At 37.0% G+C, this 19,192-nt stretch overlaps 2 protein-coding genes across 7 annotated transcripts; one reads left to right on the forward strand and one right to left on the reverse strand.

Annotated features, from left to right (window-relative positions):
- Positions 1-147: 147 nt before the first annotated feature.
- LOC140875635 (E3 ubiquitin-protein ligase RZFP34-like) lies at positions 148-3,588 on the reverse strand. 3 transcript variants are annotated; one of them, XM_073279396.1, is made up of 13 exons: positions 3,441-3,588; positions 2,801-2,912; positions 2,522-2,609; positions 2,363-2,422; positions 1,867-1,899; positions 1,695-1,772; positions 1,566-1,609; positions 1,422-1,462; positions 1,253-1,335; positions 1,073-1,164; positions 931-1,000; positions 798-839; positions 148-507 (listed from the first exon to the last, which is right to left on the reverse strand). In XM_073279396.1, exons 2-13 carry the CDS (start codon positions 2,884-2,886, stop codon positions 355-357), a joined length of 870 nt encoding a protein of 289 aa, XP_073135497.1. In that variant the 5' UTR covers positions 2,887-2,912; positions 3,441-3,588; the 3' UTR covers positions 148-354. The 3 variants fall into 3 exon arrangements, with proteins under 3 accessions (XP_073135497.1, XP_073135638.1, XP_073135576.1); XM_073279537.1 differs by lacking the exon at positions 3,441-3,588 and adding an exon at positions 3,296-3,350; XM_073279475.1 differs by lacking the exon at positions 3,441-3,588 and adding an exon at positions 3,054-3,213.
- Positions 3,589-5,867: 2,279 nt separating this feature from the next.
- Positions 5,868-18,614, forward strand: LOC140882281 (pentatricopeptide repeat-containing protein At3g49170, chloroplastic). 4 transcript variants are annotated; one of them, XM_073288219.1, is made up of 2 exons: positions 5,868-5,883; positions 15,279-18,614. In XM_073288219.1, the coding sequence occupies exon 2, from the start codon at positions 15,860-15,862 to the stop codon at positions 18,428-18,430; it is 2,571 nt and encodes an 856-aa protein (XP_073144320.1). In that variant the 5' UTR covers positions 5,868-5,883; positions 15,279-15,859; the 3' UTR covers positions 18,431-18,614. The 4 variants fall into 4 exon arrangements, with proteins under 4 accessions (XP_073144320.1, XP_073144303.1, XP_073144312.1 ...); XM_073288202.1 differs by lacking the exon at positions 5,868-5,883 and adding an exon at positions 14,890-15,039 and having other exon boundaries at positions 15,181-18,614; XM_073288211.1 differs by lacking the exon at positions 5,868-5,883 and adding an exon at positions 14,890-15,039.
- The last annotated feature ends 578 nt before the right edge of the window (positions 18,615-19,192 follow it).

Raw genomic sequence — 19,192 nt, forward strand, 5'->3', positions numbered from 1 at the left:
ATTTAAATAGTGTTTGAAAATGTTGAGTTTTTAAATTTTGTGAAGAAAAACATTTTCAAATACCATCGTAATGCTTAAATTTTCTTTACAACATTCAGTGATATATACACACATCACATACAGAAACATGAATATACACCTCTAATCTTGAAATGACTAAGATAGGTCCTCTTTTCATATACAAGCGTAAAAGAAGTACAGCAAACATGTTCTACATCGGAAAGTTTCAGTATACTGAGATAAAGTTATGAAATTAATAACCAACAAAGTAACAAAGAAACAAATCGATTATTCACATCAACCCATCTTGTCTCCATCTTCCTTGGACTATGTTCATGCCAGCAAATTTGCCTGTCATCTGACCATCTCTGCTATCCTGGACGAGCAAGAAGCATGGCTTCCTCTGGTCTGCCTTGTATTATACGAGTTGCAATTCAAGCATTTGTTCGCCAGAATGTGATAGTTCACCTCGGATGTTTCGCCACAGTCGTTGCAAAGGATCCAAACCTGAATCATCAAGAATTATTCATCTCAGTTTATATCTTTCTAAAACTAGGGGAGAATAAGGAGTGCTGAGGTTCGTGAATTTGTAGTCGTCTATGATAGCTTTTGCCTATATGGCTTAGTGATTGAAATGTACTGACAGGCCACATGGACTTGTTTTTCACTGCAATAGCCAGTTTTATTTTCTAATAGAACAGTAGCAGGTGATCATACAGTAGTCCCCTTTTTCAAGAAATCAACTACATCCCCCACGCAAAATAAATCATAGGACAACAGTTAAAGATGCTTCTCACCATTTTGTTCTGATACATTTCCGGCATAGGAGTAGCAGCGACCTGAAAATTGAGGCATGGGCGAGAGAGATCAGAGTAGAGTCGTAAAATTGCGAGTGTAAAACATACATAGCTGTATCATTCATGCATATACCTCTTGATCAAGTTTTTCCCAAACACGGGTCATATCACAGTAAGACTTCGAACAAACAGGGCAAGAATACCTGCATATGTCTACTGTTAACAAAATAGCGCTGAAAATGGGAGACGACAAAAAAATATGATTAAAATCTTACTGGAAATGGCGTTCCATTTCCTTGATGCAGTCAAGATGTATGGTGTGACCACATGGCAACACAGTGACGTCTCTTGTCGTGTCAAAAAGATACTGCAGTTGTAGATATTGGAAGTTAATAAAAAAATGGGTCTGCTAGAAATATACTTTTCATAGTGCATATGAATTTGCAAGTATTTACCTCGAAGCACACGGGGCAATTGTGATGCATTGCTCTCTCCACACAAACATGTGAATCTCTCAATGAGTTTGCATAGCAACATTCTGAAAAAGAGAGAACGTGCTTTCAACTCGTCTATATTATGTCCAGTGATTCAGTGAGCAAAATCCAAAAATTTAAGAAAACTTACCACATTTGTCGCAATGGAAGAAGTTTTCTTCGCCGCCAGTTCTGTTTTAACCAAAATGAGTGTAAACGAAAAGGATACATTACATAATGAAACAAAGTTGCAAGAAGGAAACAATAAAATGCACAACAAGGATAATATTCTCACCTGCAAATTCCACATTTATCACAGTGAAACTGTTTCTTGGAAACCTAAAAGAATAGGTAGTGTGGTTAAAATGAGTAAACTAACAATAAATATTTCATTGTTCAAAAAATCATGACCAAAGAAGCTTACATCATCGTCAAAGAATTTGCATTTTCCGCAGTAGTAATTCCCCATATTAACCCCGCAATTAATGCATGTTTTTTGAACCTAAAAGGAAACAAAAAAATGAATACTGATCCAAGTAGGCTTAAGCAATATGACATGAATAGCACCACAGATGAGCTTAAGGTCTGAGACTTACGTCTTGTTCTGTGCAGCATAGAGAGCAGACAACCTGAATACACATATTTATCAAGTCAAGTTAATCAAATTACTAATATACATACAATTCGAGCAAATTCATCCGTATACGTGGCCATTAAAAACACTACAAAATTGAGAGCGATCACAATAAAATCAAGGATCAGACTGAGAAAATAACCATGTCGCTCAGCTACAACACAAGCAATTAGGGAAAACAAACTAAAATGAGTATCCATGGCTTGTGCGCAAGAAGCTGCAGCATTCTTGTGAATCGGTGACGATTGCCATATGCTTACTCGCGTATCGAATCATTTTTGGATATGTAATCCAGCTGAAAAATTGACAGAAATGAATAAAATTTCTTTTCTTCAATTCTTCTTTCTACTTTAGATGACCAAAACACAATTCAATGCCTCTTAATGACTCGTAATATTCAAAACACATCCAAGTGCACATCACTTATAAAAACAAGAAAAACAACAACAAAAACTAACCCTCTCTATCTCATGCCGCGGGATATCATGGCGTTCGAGTGGATCAACGTCTATCGAATTCTGTTTACAGAGAATATAAAAATTTAAGCTCTATTTAAAACAACAAGAGTAATTAAGTTCATTATGAATAAAAAGCTTTAGTAACACCAGAAAATGGACCTTTGCATCATTGTGGCAGTGCCTGCAATCAAATATCTCATTACAACAGGGTGCTACAATCCTACACTTCCTCCGGTAATGAATGCACCTGAAATTAAATCAAATATTTCCCCAAATAAATATTTATCTCCCACACACAAATTCATCTTTTGAAAATGTATACGACTGATCAAACAGTATTAAAACAACCAAGATGAAAAGGGCTAAAATATTTCAAAATAAACATGAATTTGAACAACTTTTGAATCCCCGACCACCGAAAAAGACGGAGAAACATACCCATATTCAACAAAACCCATCTTCATCGTGTATTCATCATTTGCAGAAGAATGAGAAATCATCTGGCTCTTCAAACCACAGTCCATTCTGAATCCTGGTCAGCTCACAGAATCTGTCCGAGAAATCGCAAATAAGATTTTTTTTTATCACCAGTCTCCGCACAAAGCAACTAAAACAAGAAAAACAACAGATCTACGATCGAGTAGAAACAAAGGATACAAATTTGAAAAAGGAAAAGTTTACAAAACCAGACCCTTAATGGAGTACCGATCAAGATTTGCTAAAATCCTGAAGGGAAAAACAAGAACCCTCCAATGAGACAACAACAAAGAAACGATCTTTATGAGCCTACGACAATAATTGCAAGATTATAAAAATAAATAAAGAGGGCCCTTTAATTTTCCTCCATCTTTTTCGTTAATTTTCCCATTTAAAATCCCACGAAGCCATTAATAATTATGAACGTAATCACATTCCTCGATGACTAGGACTCACTAGGCAACACGCAAGCAATCGCCAGGCGCCAGCTTCATTCAAACCCATTATTTTACTGCTATAATATTCTTACAAACGCAACAGCAAAATCAATAAATAATTCAGAATTATTGGGGAAACAGAGGCGGTGAAGGAAAATTCGTACCGAACACAAAGAGAACACTTGAATGATACGTTATTACAGTTGGGAAATGGGATGATGACATAACTCCACTCTTGGCGTAGGCGTATTTATACGGGGAAAAATATGCGCGACACTTTTATCTGTGGTCCTTCACTCCTTTGGATCGAAAAATCTTGAATTTTATATATTTCAAAAAAAATGTGTTTTTATTACCTTTTTTGAATTTCGAAGAAAAAACATTTACGTTGCTCCATCTTTCCCCACCACCCACGTGTATTTGAGTAGACACGTAAAATTTTGCGATCGAAACTTCGTAGCATAGTGTGATTTCAATGCTTTTTGTTTCGCTTTTTCAAGCCGTTGCTTTTTATTAAATATTTAGTAGGAATATTTTAGAATTTGGAGCTTATTGTAAAATTAAATATCACACGTTAAAATTAATTTTTAATATGTATAAGGGGGCTTATTACATTTTACAATGTTTTTGTTTTCGATCATCAATGTTTGATACTTTTGTTTGCTGCAGTGACAACTCATAATTAATGTGTCCTTAAATACGTTCTGAACATGATTTCAATTGAGCCATCTAGACAAGGAGCTTTTATGGGGAGTTAGGATAGGAAGTATTTGTTCATTTCGTTTCCGAGCACGCTTTTTGTGAAATGGAATCTGAAAATGGTTAATCCGATTCGACACATAAAAAATAGTATTTAATTTTTTTATGAATCGAGTTGAATAGGATATCTATCTTACAAAATTGACCCATGAACCGTCACTTATTAATTACAACATGTCTCAATTAACCATTTGTTTTCACATAATTGGCTTGACGAGTCGATATTTTGAGGTTGAATTAAGGAGACATATATAAATCTATATGCTCTCTCACACGCTAACATTAGTTCTGTATATATAAATTCTTATGTACGTATATCTATATAATGCTTTATGGAACACAACTTTTAATTGTAAAGTTGTCGAAATATGTTTTTAAAAAAAAATAAAAGAAGAAGAAAGAAGAAAAGAGAGATGCTGGGATATATAGGAGCAAGGTGGCGTCTCTGGGCAGAAGTGGATAAAACTGGGAGATTTGGTGATAAGGAATAGGGTACCGTACGTTTGACATCTTATGTGACGCATCCTAGACCAACTTGTCTCATTAATGCAACTACAACGCAACCCCTTGCTTATTTTGTGTTGAAAGATACCTCCACTCTTCCCTTTGAATCATTTTATGCTGTCTATACGTAAAGATTCTGCTTTACACATATGCGTCGAATCCGTGTTTTTTCGTTGTTTTTAACGAATACACTATATAATATATCATATGACACCGTCTCACAAAAACCATGTGTAGTGTTTCAGTATTAGTTTATGTCGAAGATATGTGTAAGCCGTCGGATTTGCTTGAAGAATCTAAGAATTAGTGTGGAGGGGATGGGATAAGGACCAAAAAGTATGTGTCCGTATCAGCAATTCATCAACAACTAGCTGGGTTAATGGAGGAATTGAAAGCTCCCTCGTGTTTATCACAATTTTGCATTTTTGTCCATTCAAGACGATTATTTTGACCCAAAAAGCATAAAAAGAAACTTTGCAAAATGGCACATAAGATAAGACTTGTTCCCCTAGTTTCCAGCTTTGATTTCAGATCACTACACTGTTGCTTTCGTTCGATTTGTTGGTGTTAATTATTTATTTATTTTATCCATCCACTCTCGTTTATTTGTTTTCTTTAATTATATATCCACGCACCAAAATGTGAAAATATGAGATGGTTTCGTTAATTTTATCACCGTTGTCATCGTGATCGAGTGAACTTGATTTTATGAATTTTTATGTGATATGCTTTAAAAAATCGAAATCGTCTCGAAAATTTAGCATGACTTGTGTTAGTTTTTTGAGTTCAAAGGTGATTGTATTTGATAGTTGGAGTTGGTTCAATCAATGCAACATCAGTTACTTTTGCAAAGATCCCTTTATTGAGAAGCACGCAACCTAATGAAAGCTAGGGTTCGATTCATATTGATGAAAGTAGTGCCAAATACGTGTAAGTGGTCGATCCATGTATATCCAATCCGGATACTGTATTTGGGTAATGCCGCATATTCGTCGACTATCTCACTCTAACTAGATAAGTTTTTTCAACGTGTTTATATCACAACTCATATGCACAATAATGAGAAACTTTTCAGAGGTTGCCCCAAGTGAATTACGTTTAATTTTGGAATTCTTATGTAAAGAGCACCCGAAAATAAAATGCATCTCTATGAGCAGTGCCTATCAAATATTTTATACCTCTCATTTTAGTGTAAGATCGGTTCATTCATATCACCCGTCGCTAACTTATTGATGGAGTTTTTATTTTTTCAGGTATTAACCACTCATATTACGGATCATGTACCAACCTAGAAAGTTTGGCTTTGGATGTCACAATTTGAATCAATTTTGGATCACAACGGAGGTATACGCGTTTTATTTTTGTTAAATTGCATCTCAAGTATATATATACTTCACTAATCCATATTATAAAACAAGAAAAACTTACATTTTTATTTCTTTTCGATTTTGTTTTTTTTTTATATTTTGTCTGATTCATTTTTAATCATTTATATCTCAGTTTTTGACAATTTTATCTTTTTACTATTGTAATACTGAACACATCAGCACCATCTCAAAGTCACGCAAATAAATGTTCCATAGAAAACAAAATTATTAATAAACAAAACTGAAATTTGACAACATATAAAACCAACATCACATATAAACATATATAAATGATTAATATTACGGTTTTTCCTATTAAATAGTAAAAAGTTGTTTTCGACTACTCTTTTACATTATCGTTAACACGAGATGCTTCATAAAATTTTATTAAATTAATTATACTGAACTTTATTATTTGAAATTGGAGCTGGCTTCAAATTTGTAGGGTTGCCAAAGTACACCCCTGTCCGTAATCTTTTCATAACCAGACCGGTCTATCTTTAAAAAATGATTCAATCGATCGAACCGTTTTAATCGGACTGTCGGACCGAAATTTTTTTATATAATATAATATAATTAATAATATATTTTAAATTTTAAAAAAATGAAAGATGTATATAAATAGACAAAAAAATATATTTATCATAGTTTGAAAAATAAATAACTATATAAATATATTCAAAATATTAATTATAGTTATATATTTTTGTAAAATAAATAAATTAATAAAAAAACTCTAATATTAGTAAACTAATATTTTTAATGAAGTAAAAATTTCAAATAAATTAAACATGTATATATATATAATAAAATATTAAAGTAAGGTTTTAAAATTTTAAAAAAAACTAATTTTTCAAAAACAAAAACAAAAAATTGAAAAACGGTGGAATTAGTTCGACTGGTTCGATCGGTTTTGATCGATTTTAAGCGGTTCAACCTTTAGAACGATTTTTGGGAGTATTCTGGACCGAATCCGATCCAATTTTTGAAACATAGCTTTTCTGTCCAATTAAAACTAATTTCATTTTTCGCCTTTCAGAATATTTTGATCAGTTCAAAAAAAAAATATTGATCAGAACCGACATATGCTAATATTTATCAGACAAGTATATGGATAAGAAAAGATAAGGATAGAAACTAAATCTATCTAATGCTTTTGATACTTTGAGCCAAAAATATTACCGATGAATTTATGAGACAAAAATTTGATTACCTAAATATTAGGAGGATCAAAGAGATGTTACACACAGTACTCGTACGTGTAGAGGAAGAGTGCTTAATACTAAAATTAAAAAGTTTATAGTACAACTAAGAAGGTGTTCGGTTGAGCAAGTTCTTTAAATCTGTTTGGTAAATTTTTTTACAATCAGCTTATAAGTTGTTAAAATAATTTGTTTGACAGCTTATAAGCTGTTTTTAAAAAAAGAGTAACACTCTTGTGAGACGGTTTCACAAATGAGACGGGTCAATCCTACCCATATTTATAATAATAAGTAATATTTTTGGCATAAAATATAATACTTTTAAATGGATAACCCATATAAGAGACCCGTCTCAAGAAAATGACCCTTGAGACCGTCTAATATGAGTGTTTGCTTTAAAAAAATTAAAGTCACTCTTACTTTTTTAGGAAATATTTGTTTTTATCTTTTACTTTTTCATATTATCTTTATATATTTTATTAAATATTCATCATGCTTTTACCCATATTTTAAATAATTTATCAATTTTTTTTAAAATTAAAATATAAAATAGTTTTATTTTTTAATATATGTTTAAAATTTATAATAAAATTCTAAAACTATATATATATATATAACTATTTACATTATTTTCATATTATTGTACCCTTTTTGGTATTGACAATAAAAAAGATCTTATAATGTCAAACACATCAATATCTTTAAGTTGTTAAAAATAAGTTCATACAAACACTTTAATATCTTATTTTTAAAATAAGACCTGACGACTTATAAGTTCCTAAAACAACTTAGAGCCCGTTTACTTTTTATAGACTTTTTTTTTAAAAAAAAATAAGTGCTTTTTTAAGTTCTAATTTTGTGCTTTTGAAAAAGCTCTATTTTTAAGTTAAATAAGTTTTTTTAAGCACTAAAAAGTCAATCCAAACACATTACAAATACAAAAAAACTTTTTTTTTAAAAAAATATTGGTCTCAGGTGCGGCATCACGAGATAGAAACTATGAAAATTGAAAAATAAAAAGACACCAAGATTTACGTGGAAAACCCCTAAAAATTATTAGGGTAAAAACCACGGACAAGATCAAAAGATTCCACCATAATATTTGAAGAATTACAACCTCTCTCTGTGTTTCCAAAAAGACATTCACTCTCTTACACAGGAAAAAACCTATCTCACAAATATATATAGAAATACACTCAAAACACTTGAATGCTATAAACTGAGAAATAAACTCGAATTGGGATACTTGAAACTGATTCAGAACCTATCTATTTATAGGCGAGGAAACAGCGTGCAAATCGCGTTTTACACGTCTTCTGAATTGCAAGTCGTGGGGAATTTATTGGCCAAATTCCCAACTACCGACAACTCATTAATGAGTTGTCGGTCCAACTCCCAACATTTCTCCCACTTGAAGATTTGATTGAGAATCAAACACATCTCCACACATCCTTTCAATCTTGCTTTTCCCGCTGCTTACGTTTTTGCTAGGCCACTTGAGGATCTACACCACTCAAACTTTTCTGTGCTCACTGGCTTGGTCAGAATATCAGCTATGTTATCCTTCGTATGGATCTTTTGCATATCCACACTTTCTTCCTCTACTACCTCTCGTACAAAGTGAAATTGAACTCCAATGTGTTTAGTCCTGAAATGAAAGGCTGGATTCCTTGCAATGTGCAAGGCACTCTGACTGTCACAAAACAGAGGAATCTTTTCTTGTTTGTGTCCAAGCTTCTCCAATAACATTTGAATCCATATTGCTTCCTTACAAGTTTGAGTAGCTGCCATGTATTCTGTCTCCGTTGTAGATAATGCCACAACTGTTTGCAGTTTTGAAACTCAGCTGACTGCACCTCCTGCAACTGTAAACACATAACCAGTAGTAGATTTTCTCTTATCTGGATCACCTGCGTAGTCTGAATCCACATAGCCCCTAAGTGTAAAATCTGATCCTCCAAAATATAATGCAGCATCCGAGGTACCCTTAATGTATCCAAGGATCCTCTTAATCGTGCTCCAATGCTTTTGTTCAGGATTCGCCATATACCGACTGACTGCTTGTAGTGACCCTGCATGGAATCACCTACTAACTGACAACTAATAGCATGCATTAAACTTAATACAGCAATATACTTAACAGAGTAAAAACGTGCGGAAACTTAACCATAAATTACATATCAGCTTAGTAATATAATCCAGGCTTAAATCTGTAATGATACAACCATATCGAAATTCTTAAAATAAACATTATACAGCTAACAAATCATGTTGTATAATAAACTTTCAAAGCTCCTGCTCCCTAGTCCTGCCTTGAACTACCAGCTCCGTCCATCCTGCGACCTGCCCCATGGAATAGGGTGTCCAAGATAACAACTAGGACGTGAGCGCTAACGCCCAGTACATAGACATGAGTAAACATATGTATATAATGCATGCAACATGATGACTGGTAAAAGATCATCTGAAAAGTCATACTCAGAACCGGCGCCATATGAGTGCTGTCACCGCACGGATCAACCTCTGGGTGCAACCACACTCGTCTAGTACACCAGAGTAGACAGACATAAATGCCCCCGCCGTCGCGGTACTCTCAGTGACAGACTATCGAGTATAGAGTTGAGCGGCTCTATAATCAGGTATAACAAGGAATAGGCTCAACGTGTATATGCACATGACATATGAGTATAGAAAACGGTAAATCATACATCATGCCATATAATAATGCCAAATAAATGCAACATATAAACATGTATACTCGCTGACAATCTCAGTCAATGTGTACGTACCTCTAGGCTAGTTCAAGTAAAGTAGATCCTAGGTTCCAAGCCTATATTCAAAAGTTCACCGTATCACTACACAAGTTCTATAAGCCTTAACTAATCTAATAAGTACTCCCAAAACTTAAATCGATTCCCGGACCATACCTTCGTCCGAAGTAAGCCCTTTGAAGACGCTAGTCCCGGATGACTATAACCACAACTTGGTTATTCCAGAACTTCGATTATAACCGATAGGGCCCTCAAGTGTATATCTCATACTATATAACTGAAGAAGGAAACTCGGGAATTCGTAATTGAAATGAACTCAGAACTGCTCTATTTATAGCCAAATTTCTTGGCCAGGATCGGAACTTCCGATTTCGGGATCGGAGCTTCCGATCCAACTCATTGCGTGCATGTCTGCCACGCCAGGATCGGAACTTCCGATCTACGATCGGAGCTTCCGATCTGCTCTATGATCGACACTTGTCAAAACTCGCGACTGAGTCATCGATCATTGCTGGCAGCTGGGGATCGGAACTTTCGTTCCAGGATCGGAGCTTCCGTTCCGATCGGAGCTTACTATCTAGGATCGGAGCTTACTATCCGGCCCAAAATTAAAAAGCCCAAATTTTACTTCTGAAGTCCAATAACACTCCGAAATTGGTTAAATACCAACCCTTAATCATGTTTAACATATTATTATCTTAAAATGGTTTTCTGGGTTACTACACTGCTCCCACTGCTTGTGCAATGTCTGGTCTTGTACAGATCATAGCGAACATTAAACTCCACACTGCTGATGCATATGGTACTCGAGACATCTCCATCTTCTCTGCTTCACTGCTAGGACACATCTCAGAAGATAACTTGAAGTTACTAGGAAGAGGGATTGAAACTGGCTTACTATCTTGCATGTTGAAGCGCTGCAAGACTTTCTTCAAATAATTTTTCTGGGAAAGCCAAATCTTTCTATTGCTTCTGTCTCGGTGAACTTGCATCCCTAGAATCTTGTTTGCTGGTCCCAAGTCCTTCATATCAAATTTCCTAGCCAATTGTGCCTTCAATTCTTGGACCCGATCTTTGTTGGGACCTGCTACCAACATGTCGTCCACGTACAACAACAAAATGATATAATCATCATTACCAGACCTCTTGAAATACGCACAAGGGTCTGCACTTAGTCTGTTGTACCCAAGGCTCATGATATAGGAATCAAATCTCTTGTACCAACACCTCGGCGCCTGTTTGAGACCGTACAAAGATTTGTTCAACCTGCAAACCAAGTTCTCTTTGCCTTTTTCCGCAAAACCTTCTGGCTGGAGCATATAAATTTCTTCTTCAAGATCGCCATGAAGAAATGTCGTTTTCACATCTAGTTGTTCTAGATATAGGTCAAACACCGCACACAATGCCAATACTACCCTGACTGTTGAAAGTCGAACCACAGGAGAAAATATCTCATTGAAGTCAGTACCTTCTTTCTGAGCGTACCATTTGACAACAAATCTTGCACGATACCGCTCCACTTGGTTATTGTCATCACGCTTGATCTTGTAGACCCATCTGTTACCGATAGTTTTCCTCCCTCGTGGTAGTGTAACAAGATCCCAAGTTTTATTTTTGTCCAATGCTTCCAATTTTTCCTGCATTGTTGTCATCCACAGGGATACATCCGAGCTTTGAGTAGCCTCATGGAAACTCGATGGCTTACCATCCTCCGTTAATAGACAATATGCAATGTTGCTTTCAGTGACATAATCTGAAAGCCAACCTGATGGTCTTTTCTCTCGAGTTGACTGCCTCACTTTGGAAACTTCTGACTCAAATGGTTCTTGTACCTCGTGCTCTGGTACTGCTTCACAAGAAACTTGATCTTCGTCTGTCTTATTTTCTACCTGAATGATAGTAGTTTCTGAATTCAGTGTGCCTTTGTCTCCCTTCACTTTATCTTCCTCGAAGATAACATCTCTTCTAATGATAAGCTTGTGGACAGTAGGATCCCACAAGCGAAACCCCTTTACTCCATCAGCATAACCCAAGAAGATACACTTTCTGGATTTGGAATCCAATTTTGATCTTTCTTTCTCATTGTACAAAACGTAAACCGGACTTCCAAATGTATGTAACCGAGAATAATCAGCAGGCTTGCCAGTTCACATCTCCATCGGAGTCTTCAAATCAATCGCCACTGAAGGAGAACGATTGATGATATAAGAAGCGGTTTTGACTGCTTCTGCCCAAAATGACTTTGCTAGACCCGCAGTACTCAACATGGCCCTTGTTCTGTCCATCAAAGTTCTGTTCATCCGCTCTGCCACTCCATTCTGTTGAGGCGTGTAAGCCGTCGTGAACTGTCTTTTGATGCCCTCATGCTAATAGAATGCATCAAATTCATCACTGGTATATTCTCCTCCATTGTCAGTCCTCAAACACTTGATTTTCTTGTCAGAATCGAGTTCAACCCGCGCTTTGAAAACTTTGAAGACTTCAAAAACATCTGATTTCTTCTTGATTGGATACACCCAACATCTCCTAGAGAAATCATCAATAAACAAGACAAAATATCTCGCTCCTCCTAGGGACACCACCGGTGCTTGCCAAACATCAGAATGAATCAGCTTCAATATTCCTTTGCTTTTGGCAGTAGATGTGCCAAACTTTAATCTGTGTTGTTTACTGGTAACACGATGCTCACAAAAGGGTAGATTCACTTTTGTAAGCCCCGGCAACAGTTTTCGTTCAGAGAGAATCTTCATTCCTCGTTCTGACATATGCCCGAGCTTTCTATGCCACAACACTGTTGATTCTTCCCCCAAACCAATTGATGCAACAGCTAGTTCCGCCTCTTTGTATTTTTCCCCCAACAATACATACAGATTTGCAGCAACCTTTTCTTCCTTCATAACCACAAGCGCGTCTTTCACAATCTTCATGATCCCTTTCTCGATACGGGTTATGCATCCAATATAATCCAATTTTCCCAAAGACAAAAGATTTTTTGTCAAGCCCTTCACATGTCGTACCTCCTGTATGGTGCGAATAGTACCATCAAAAATTTTGATTTTAATGATACCGACCCCAGCGATTTCCAAGGCATGATTATTTCCCATTAATACAGATCCTCCTGAGACTAGTTCATACTGATCGAACCATTCTTTCCTTGACGTCATGTGCCACGTCGCTCCTGAATCCATAATCCATGCATCACAAAACCTGTGTCTGCCTTCCGCAACTGTTGCTGCTTCGCTGAATAATATTTCACCACTTCCTGAAGTACTGACCACATTTCCTTGAGATCCCTTTTCGATGCTTTTCATACACTTTCTCTTGAAGTGCCCTTTACCGCCACATTTAAAGCAGTAAATATTCTTCTTCTTACTTTTTGACTTGGATCTACCATATTTGTGGCTCCCACTGGAGTCACGCTCCGTCAATATTCCTCTCGTCATCGGTAAAGCCTCTGCTTGCTTTGACGTTACCAACCTATCTTCTTTGTTCCTTCGACGACTCTCTTCACCAAGAACCGCAGTTAAGACGTCGTCAAAATTTAAATTATCCGAAAGAACATTGTTGGTAACATTGATGATGAGTTGATCGTATGAATCTGGTAGACTTTGAAGTAGAAGCTCCGCACGTTCTTTTTCCTCTATTTTATGCCCCATAGAGGTGATCCGGGAAAATAGAGTATTCAATGTGTTGATATGGTCGGTCATCGATGAGGATTCCGCCATCCGAAGAGTATAAAGCTTTCTCTTTAGGAAAATTTTGTTGTGTAGTGACTTGACCTCGTACAATTTTGTCAGAGTATCCCAAATAACTTTTGCGCTTTTTATTTCAGAGATACTTGACAAACTTCATCCGCTATAGCCAAGTGCAAATTGGCAACAACATTGTGATTCATATCATTCCACTTTTGATCGTCCGTGACGTCCGTCGGTCTATCTCCAATAGCTGCCAAGCAACGCTCCTTTGTTAGAATTGCTTGCATCTTCAATTTCCACAGCAAAAAATTGCTCCCATTGAACTTTTATATCTCGTATTTTGCCGTCATCTTGACTACAAAAATCCTGCCTTATAAAATCTTCAAAAAATATTTTCTGATGTAGAAGATCAGTCACAACTGCAACCACAGAGCATACTCAGAATTTTAAGAAATTTTATGCCAAGGCTCTGATACCACTTGTTGGTCTCAGGTGCGGCATCACGAGATAGAAACTATGGAAATTGAAGAATAAAAAGACACCAAGATTTACGTGGAAAATCCCTAAAAATTATTAGGGTAAAAACCACGGGCAAGATCAAAAGATTTCACTATAATATTTCGAGAATTACAACATCTCTCTGTGTTTTCAAAGAGACACTCACTCTCTTATACAGTAGAAAAACTATATCACAAATATATATAGAAATACACTCAAAACACTTGAATGTTATAAACTGAGAAATGAACTCGAATAGGGATACTTGAAACTGATTCAGAACCTATCTATTTATAGGCGAGGAAACCGCGTGCAAATCGCGTTTTACGCGTCTTCTGAATTGCAAGTCGTGGGGAATTTATTGGCCAAATTCCCAACTACCGACAACTCATTAATGAGTTGTCGGTCCAACTCCCAACTCCCAACAAAAAATACTTTTTTTTGTTTGGCTTTTGATACCAAATAGGGCCTTATAAGCTCCCAGAGCTTAAAAGTAAGTGATTGCAACTACCCTCCAAGAGAGTATTTACAACCTCTAAAAATAAGTAATTATAGGTTTTTTCTACACTTATTTTTAAAATTCGATTCGTTTTGTTCGATAGTTTGGTTTTCATTTGAAAATTCTTCGTTAATTCTGTTATTTAGGTTTGGTTCGTTTATGAATTACAAAATTCGGTTAAACCGAGTAAGTGTTTTATTATTATTTTTTTAAAAAAAACAAAACAAAACAAAATGTTGGGACCTTATCTTAAATGGCTTCCTCTCTTGGAATTTGGGCTTGTCTTAAAATGTTAATACCTGGCCCAGTAAACAAACCTGCCATGGCCCGATAGGCGATGGCCCACTCACTTTCATCGGCCTCACTCTCTGCTAAGTTCTATCTTCCCAAACTCCGATGCTCGACTGCCGTTGCTTTTAAATAGGAGAAAACCAAAACCAGCGGACGAGAAATCGAAACTTGTGAGAGGTAAATCTTGTTATCAAGTTTCAGCTATTGAAAGTCGACAAATTTTTTCCTCTCGATAGCAGATGGGTTTTGTATGATTCATTTTTTTTCTCTGGATAATTGATGGGCTTTGTATGTTGTTTGAATCTATTTCTCGATTAGGAAGTAAATTATTCCGTGGAAATGAGCTGATAATATGCTAATAAGGATGCTTGGCTTTAGTATTTAGTAGTTTAGCAAAGGCTACTTCATTGGGACAGGTGTCGGGTGAAGGCTTGGGACCAGAGTTATACGATTAGAGTCCGGAAAAACAGTACCAGACTTTGGCTTGGAACCTTCGACACAGCGGAAGAAGGCGGCCTTAGCTTACGATAAGTCTGCGTATAAGCTAAGAGGGGTCTTTGCGAGGCTGAATTCCCCCATTGCAAACATAAATTCTGCCAATAATTTAGTGGGTTCGAACCCCTCCATTCCTTTGTTGATGCAAAACTTGAGGCCATAGGCCAAAACTTGGCAATTTTGCAGAATCAGGGAAATTCAGGGAAGCCTCTTCTGTATCTGATAAGAAGATTAAACCTTTGGCACAAACTGATTAGTCAAAGTTCGAAAATTCAACTAACGAAACATAGAATGCAAAATTAAGTTGTCCCGGAACAATTTGTGCTGTCAAAGTTGAGACCTCATCATCATCCGATTCCCCGAAACACCGTCACCTTCATCATTCATCATCATCCAGGTCGGGTTTTTGTCCGGGGTGTCCTGAACAAAGAGTACGTGACAATAAAAGAGAGTGGCAAAGTTTTTATAAATTTAAAACAGAGTTGACATTATTTGAGAGAAGATGTGGATAAGTCTTTCTGTCTCCTCCACTGTCTTGCCCTCACCCCAACTACCCCAGCTTCGCTCCCGCAAAAAGGTCACCGGTGTGCGACCTCTCGAAATACTAACTTTCGAGACTTACAAGGATCAGTTGATTCGCCAAGCAGAGGTTGGCCATGTGGACGAAGCAATTTCGACCCTTGATCTCATGTCTCGAGCTAATCTCGCCCCTGACCTTACCACCTACTCTGTTCTCCTCAAGTCCTGCATCCGGATGCGTAACTTCCGTTTGGGTCAACTCGTCCACTCCAGAATATTGGAATCAGGGCTTGAACTTGACTCATTTGTCCTCAACTCCCTCCTCAGTCTTTACTCTAAATGTGGTGATCAGAAAACGGCGGAGGAGATATTTGAGTCCATGGGTGACATGAGGGACATGGTTTCATGGAGCGCGATGATATCTTGTTATGCGCACAGCGGTTCAAATTTTGAAGCGGTTCAGAAGTTCGTCGAAATGGTGCAATTTGGAGAGTACCCGAATCAGTTTTGCTTCTCTGCAGCATTGCAGGCGTGCTCGAATAGGGAGTACGCGTGGATGGGACTGGCGATATTTGCTTTTTTGTTGAAGGCGGGATATTTTAAGTCTGATGTGTGTGTTGGTTGTGCATTAATTGATTTGTTTGCCAAGGGATTTGATGATTTGGGGTTAGCTACGAGTGTGTTTGATGAAATGCATGAGAAGAACTCTGTATCCTGGACTTTGATGATTACGAGAACTGCACAGATGGGGTCTCCTAAAGATGCCATTGAGATGCTTTTGGATATGGTTTTGGGAGGGTATATCCCAGACCGCTTCACATTTAGTAGCGCGTTATCGGCTTGTAGCGAATTGGGGTGGTTATTTTTCGGGCAGCAGTTGCATTCCTGGCTTATCAAGAATGGCCTTTGGTTGGATGTCTGTGTGGGGTGCAGTTTGGTGGATATGTATGCAAAGTGTGCGGTCGATAATTCAATGGGCAATTCGCGAAAGGCTTTTGATAGAATGTCGGAACGTAATGTCATGTCTTGGACTGCAATTATCACTGGGTATGTGCAAAGTGGAGAATGTGGCTTGGAGGCCATAAAATTATACCGTCAAATGTTGACAGAAGGCATAGTTAAACCAAATCACTTCACTTTTGCTGCTCTTCTGAAGGCTTGCGGGAATCTTTTGGATCCAAATTTGGGTGAACAGATACATGATCATCTTGTAAAGTTTGGTCTTTCATCGGACAATTGTGTAGGTAACTCTGTCATCAGCATGTACGCCAAGAATGATAGAATGGACGATGCTCGAAAAGCATTTGAATTATTATTTGAAAAGAATTTGGTTTCATATAACGCTATGATGGATGGGTATGCAAGGAATCTGGATTCTAACGAGGCTTTTGAACTTTACAGCCAAACTAAAATTTCTGGCACAGGTGGCGATGCTTTTACGTTTACTAGTCTCTTGAGTGGGGCTGCAAGTATTGGAGCAGTGGGTAAAGGGGAACAAATGCATGCTCGATTGCTGAAAGCTGGTTTTGCATACAATCAACACGTTTCTAATTCTTTGGTCTCTATGTATGCCAGGTGTGGCAACATTGAGGCAGCGTTTCAGGTTTTTGAAGAAATGAGAGATCGAAATGTGGTATCTTGGACGTCGATAATCACAGGTTTCGCAAAGCATGGTTTTGCCAACAGGGCTCTAGAATTATTCATGCAAATGCTTGATCTTGGGGTGAAACCAAATGAGATCACGTATGTAGCCGTTCTCTCTGCGTGTAGTCATGCAGGGTTAATAGACGATGCGTGGAGACATTTTCACTCGATGCACAAAGAAGTAGGGAGAAAACCGAGAATGGAACACTATGCATGTATGGTTGATGCATTAGGAAGAATGGGATTTTTAGATAAAGCAGTGCAGTTCATCCAAACAATGCCTTTTAGGGCTGATGCTCTTGTCTGGCGCACATTGTTGGGTGCCTGTCGTGTTCATGGTAACACAGAACTCGGCAAGCTTGCAGCCAAGGCGATTCTTGAACAAGAACCAAGCGACCCAGCAGCATTAGTCCTACTATCTAACTTGTACGCGTCAAGTGGTAAATGGGAAAATGTGGCAAAAGTTAGAAAAAGTATGAAAGTACAGAATTTAGTCAAGGAGGCGGGGTGTAGTTGGATCGAAATAGCTAGAAAGGTGCATAAATTTTATGTGGGGGATACCAAGCATCCCCAAGCTAAGCAAATATATGCAGAATTGGATCAGTTGGGACAAAGGATTAGGGAGATGGGTTATGTCCCAGACACCAATTTTGTACTTCACGAGGTGGAGGAGGAACTAAAGGAGCAAATCTTGTCTCAACACACTGAGAAAATTGCTTTAGCATTTGGCCTCATTAGCACTGCCAATCCGACGCCGATTCGAATTTTTAAGAATCTCCGGGTTTGTGGAGATTGCCACACAGCTATGAAGTATATTTCCATGGCAACAGGGAGGGAGATAGTATTGAGAGACTACAGCAGATTTCACCATATTAAGGATGGGAGCTGTTCCTGTAATGATTATTGGTGAATGTTTAAAGATTTTGTCTTCTTAGATCAATGATCACAAAATGATATTTCTGTTTTGTTTTTAATGTAATTAGATTAACAAACATGCATTCATTTATCAAGGGGCATGGAAAGTGAAAACTTCAAGATTTGTTGATGTATTGTACAATATTTATTAACAGCAAAAACTGACGTTTTCAAGCCTAAATATAAAAGAGTCGGATGTATATTTTCTGCCTTTGTTTCTTCCGACACCGAAGCTTCCATATTTACTCTGATCACTCTGGGATATTAGTAAAACTTTCCCACCGATATCTACTCGGGCATCCCTGTCGTACAGAGTTTGCTCAGTGCGGTTTATCTGGTTATCATAGTTTGCAGACAATTGTATTAGTTTAGGGTTTAATGAGTGCACATCGAATAGTAACGACTGCGGTTTTCGTGTAAATAATAATAATAATAATAATAATAATAATAATAACTACTACTACTACTTTATGCTAAGCCCAACGTAGTTCTTCCATTATTTTATACCATTTAGCCAAAGTTCTAAAAAGCGCGTAGCGTGACGAAGCGTCACGGTCAGACTTCAAGCTTCACAAACTTAAGCGAGTTTAAAACAAACTTAAACGTGAAAAAATATTTTTTACAACAATTGTGCTAGACAATGAGCCAAGTTGTTTGCATTTCTACAAGCATAAAAAAAACTAACAAAATTCTCTCTACGAGTCATATCCAAAACATTCATGATAATGTTGCCTGCTTAATTGAGATATTCCTCGGT

This window comes from Henckelia pumila, chromosome 1 (genome assembly GCF_033568475.1).
Source record: "Henckelia pumila isolate YLH828 chromosome 1, ASM3356847v2, whole genome shotgun sequence".
NCBI classification, from domain to species: domain Eukaryota; kingdom Viridiplantae; phylum Streptophyta; class Magnoliopsida; order Lamiales; family Gesneriaceae; genus Henckelia; species Henckelia pumila.

Bases quoted from the DNA above. Each gene is read 5' to 3' on its own strand.
- LOC140882281 (XM_073288219.1), top strand. From the start codon at position 15,860: ATGTGGATAAGTCTTTCTGTCTCCTCCACTGTCTTGCCCTCACCCCAA.
- LOC140875635 (XM_073279396.1), bottom strand. From the start codon at position 2,886: ATGGACTGTGGTTTGAAGAGCCAGATGATTTCTCATTCTTCTGCAAAT. The intron at 2,423-2,521 runs GTCCATTTTCTG...CTCTGTAAACAG, and splicing joins ACTGCCACAATGATGCAAAG to AATTCGATAGACGTTGATCC. The intron at 1,165-1,252 runs GTAAATACTTGC...CTACAACTGCAG, and splicing joins ATTGCCCCGTGTGCTTCGAG to TATCTTTTTGACACGACAAG.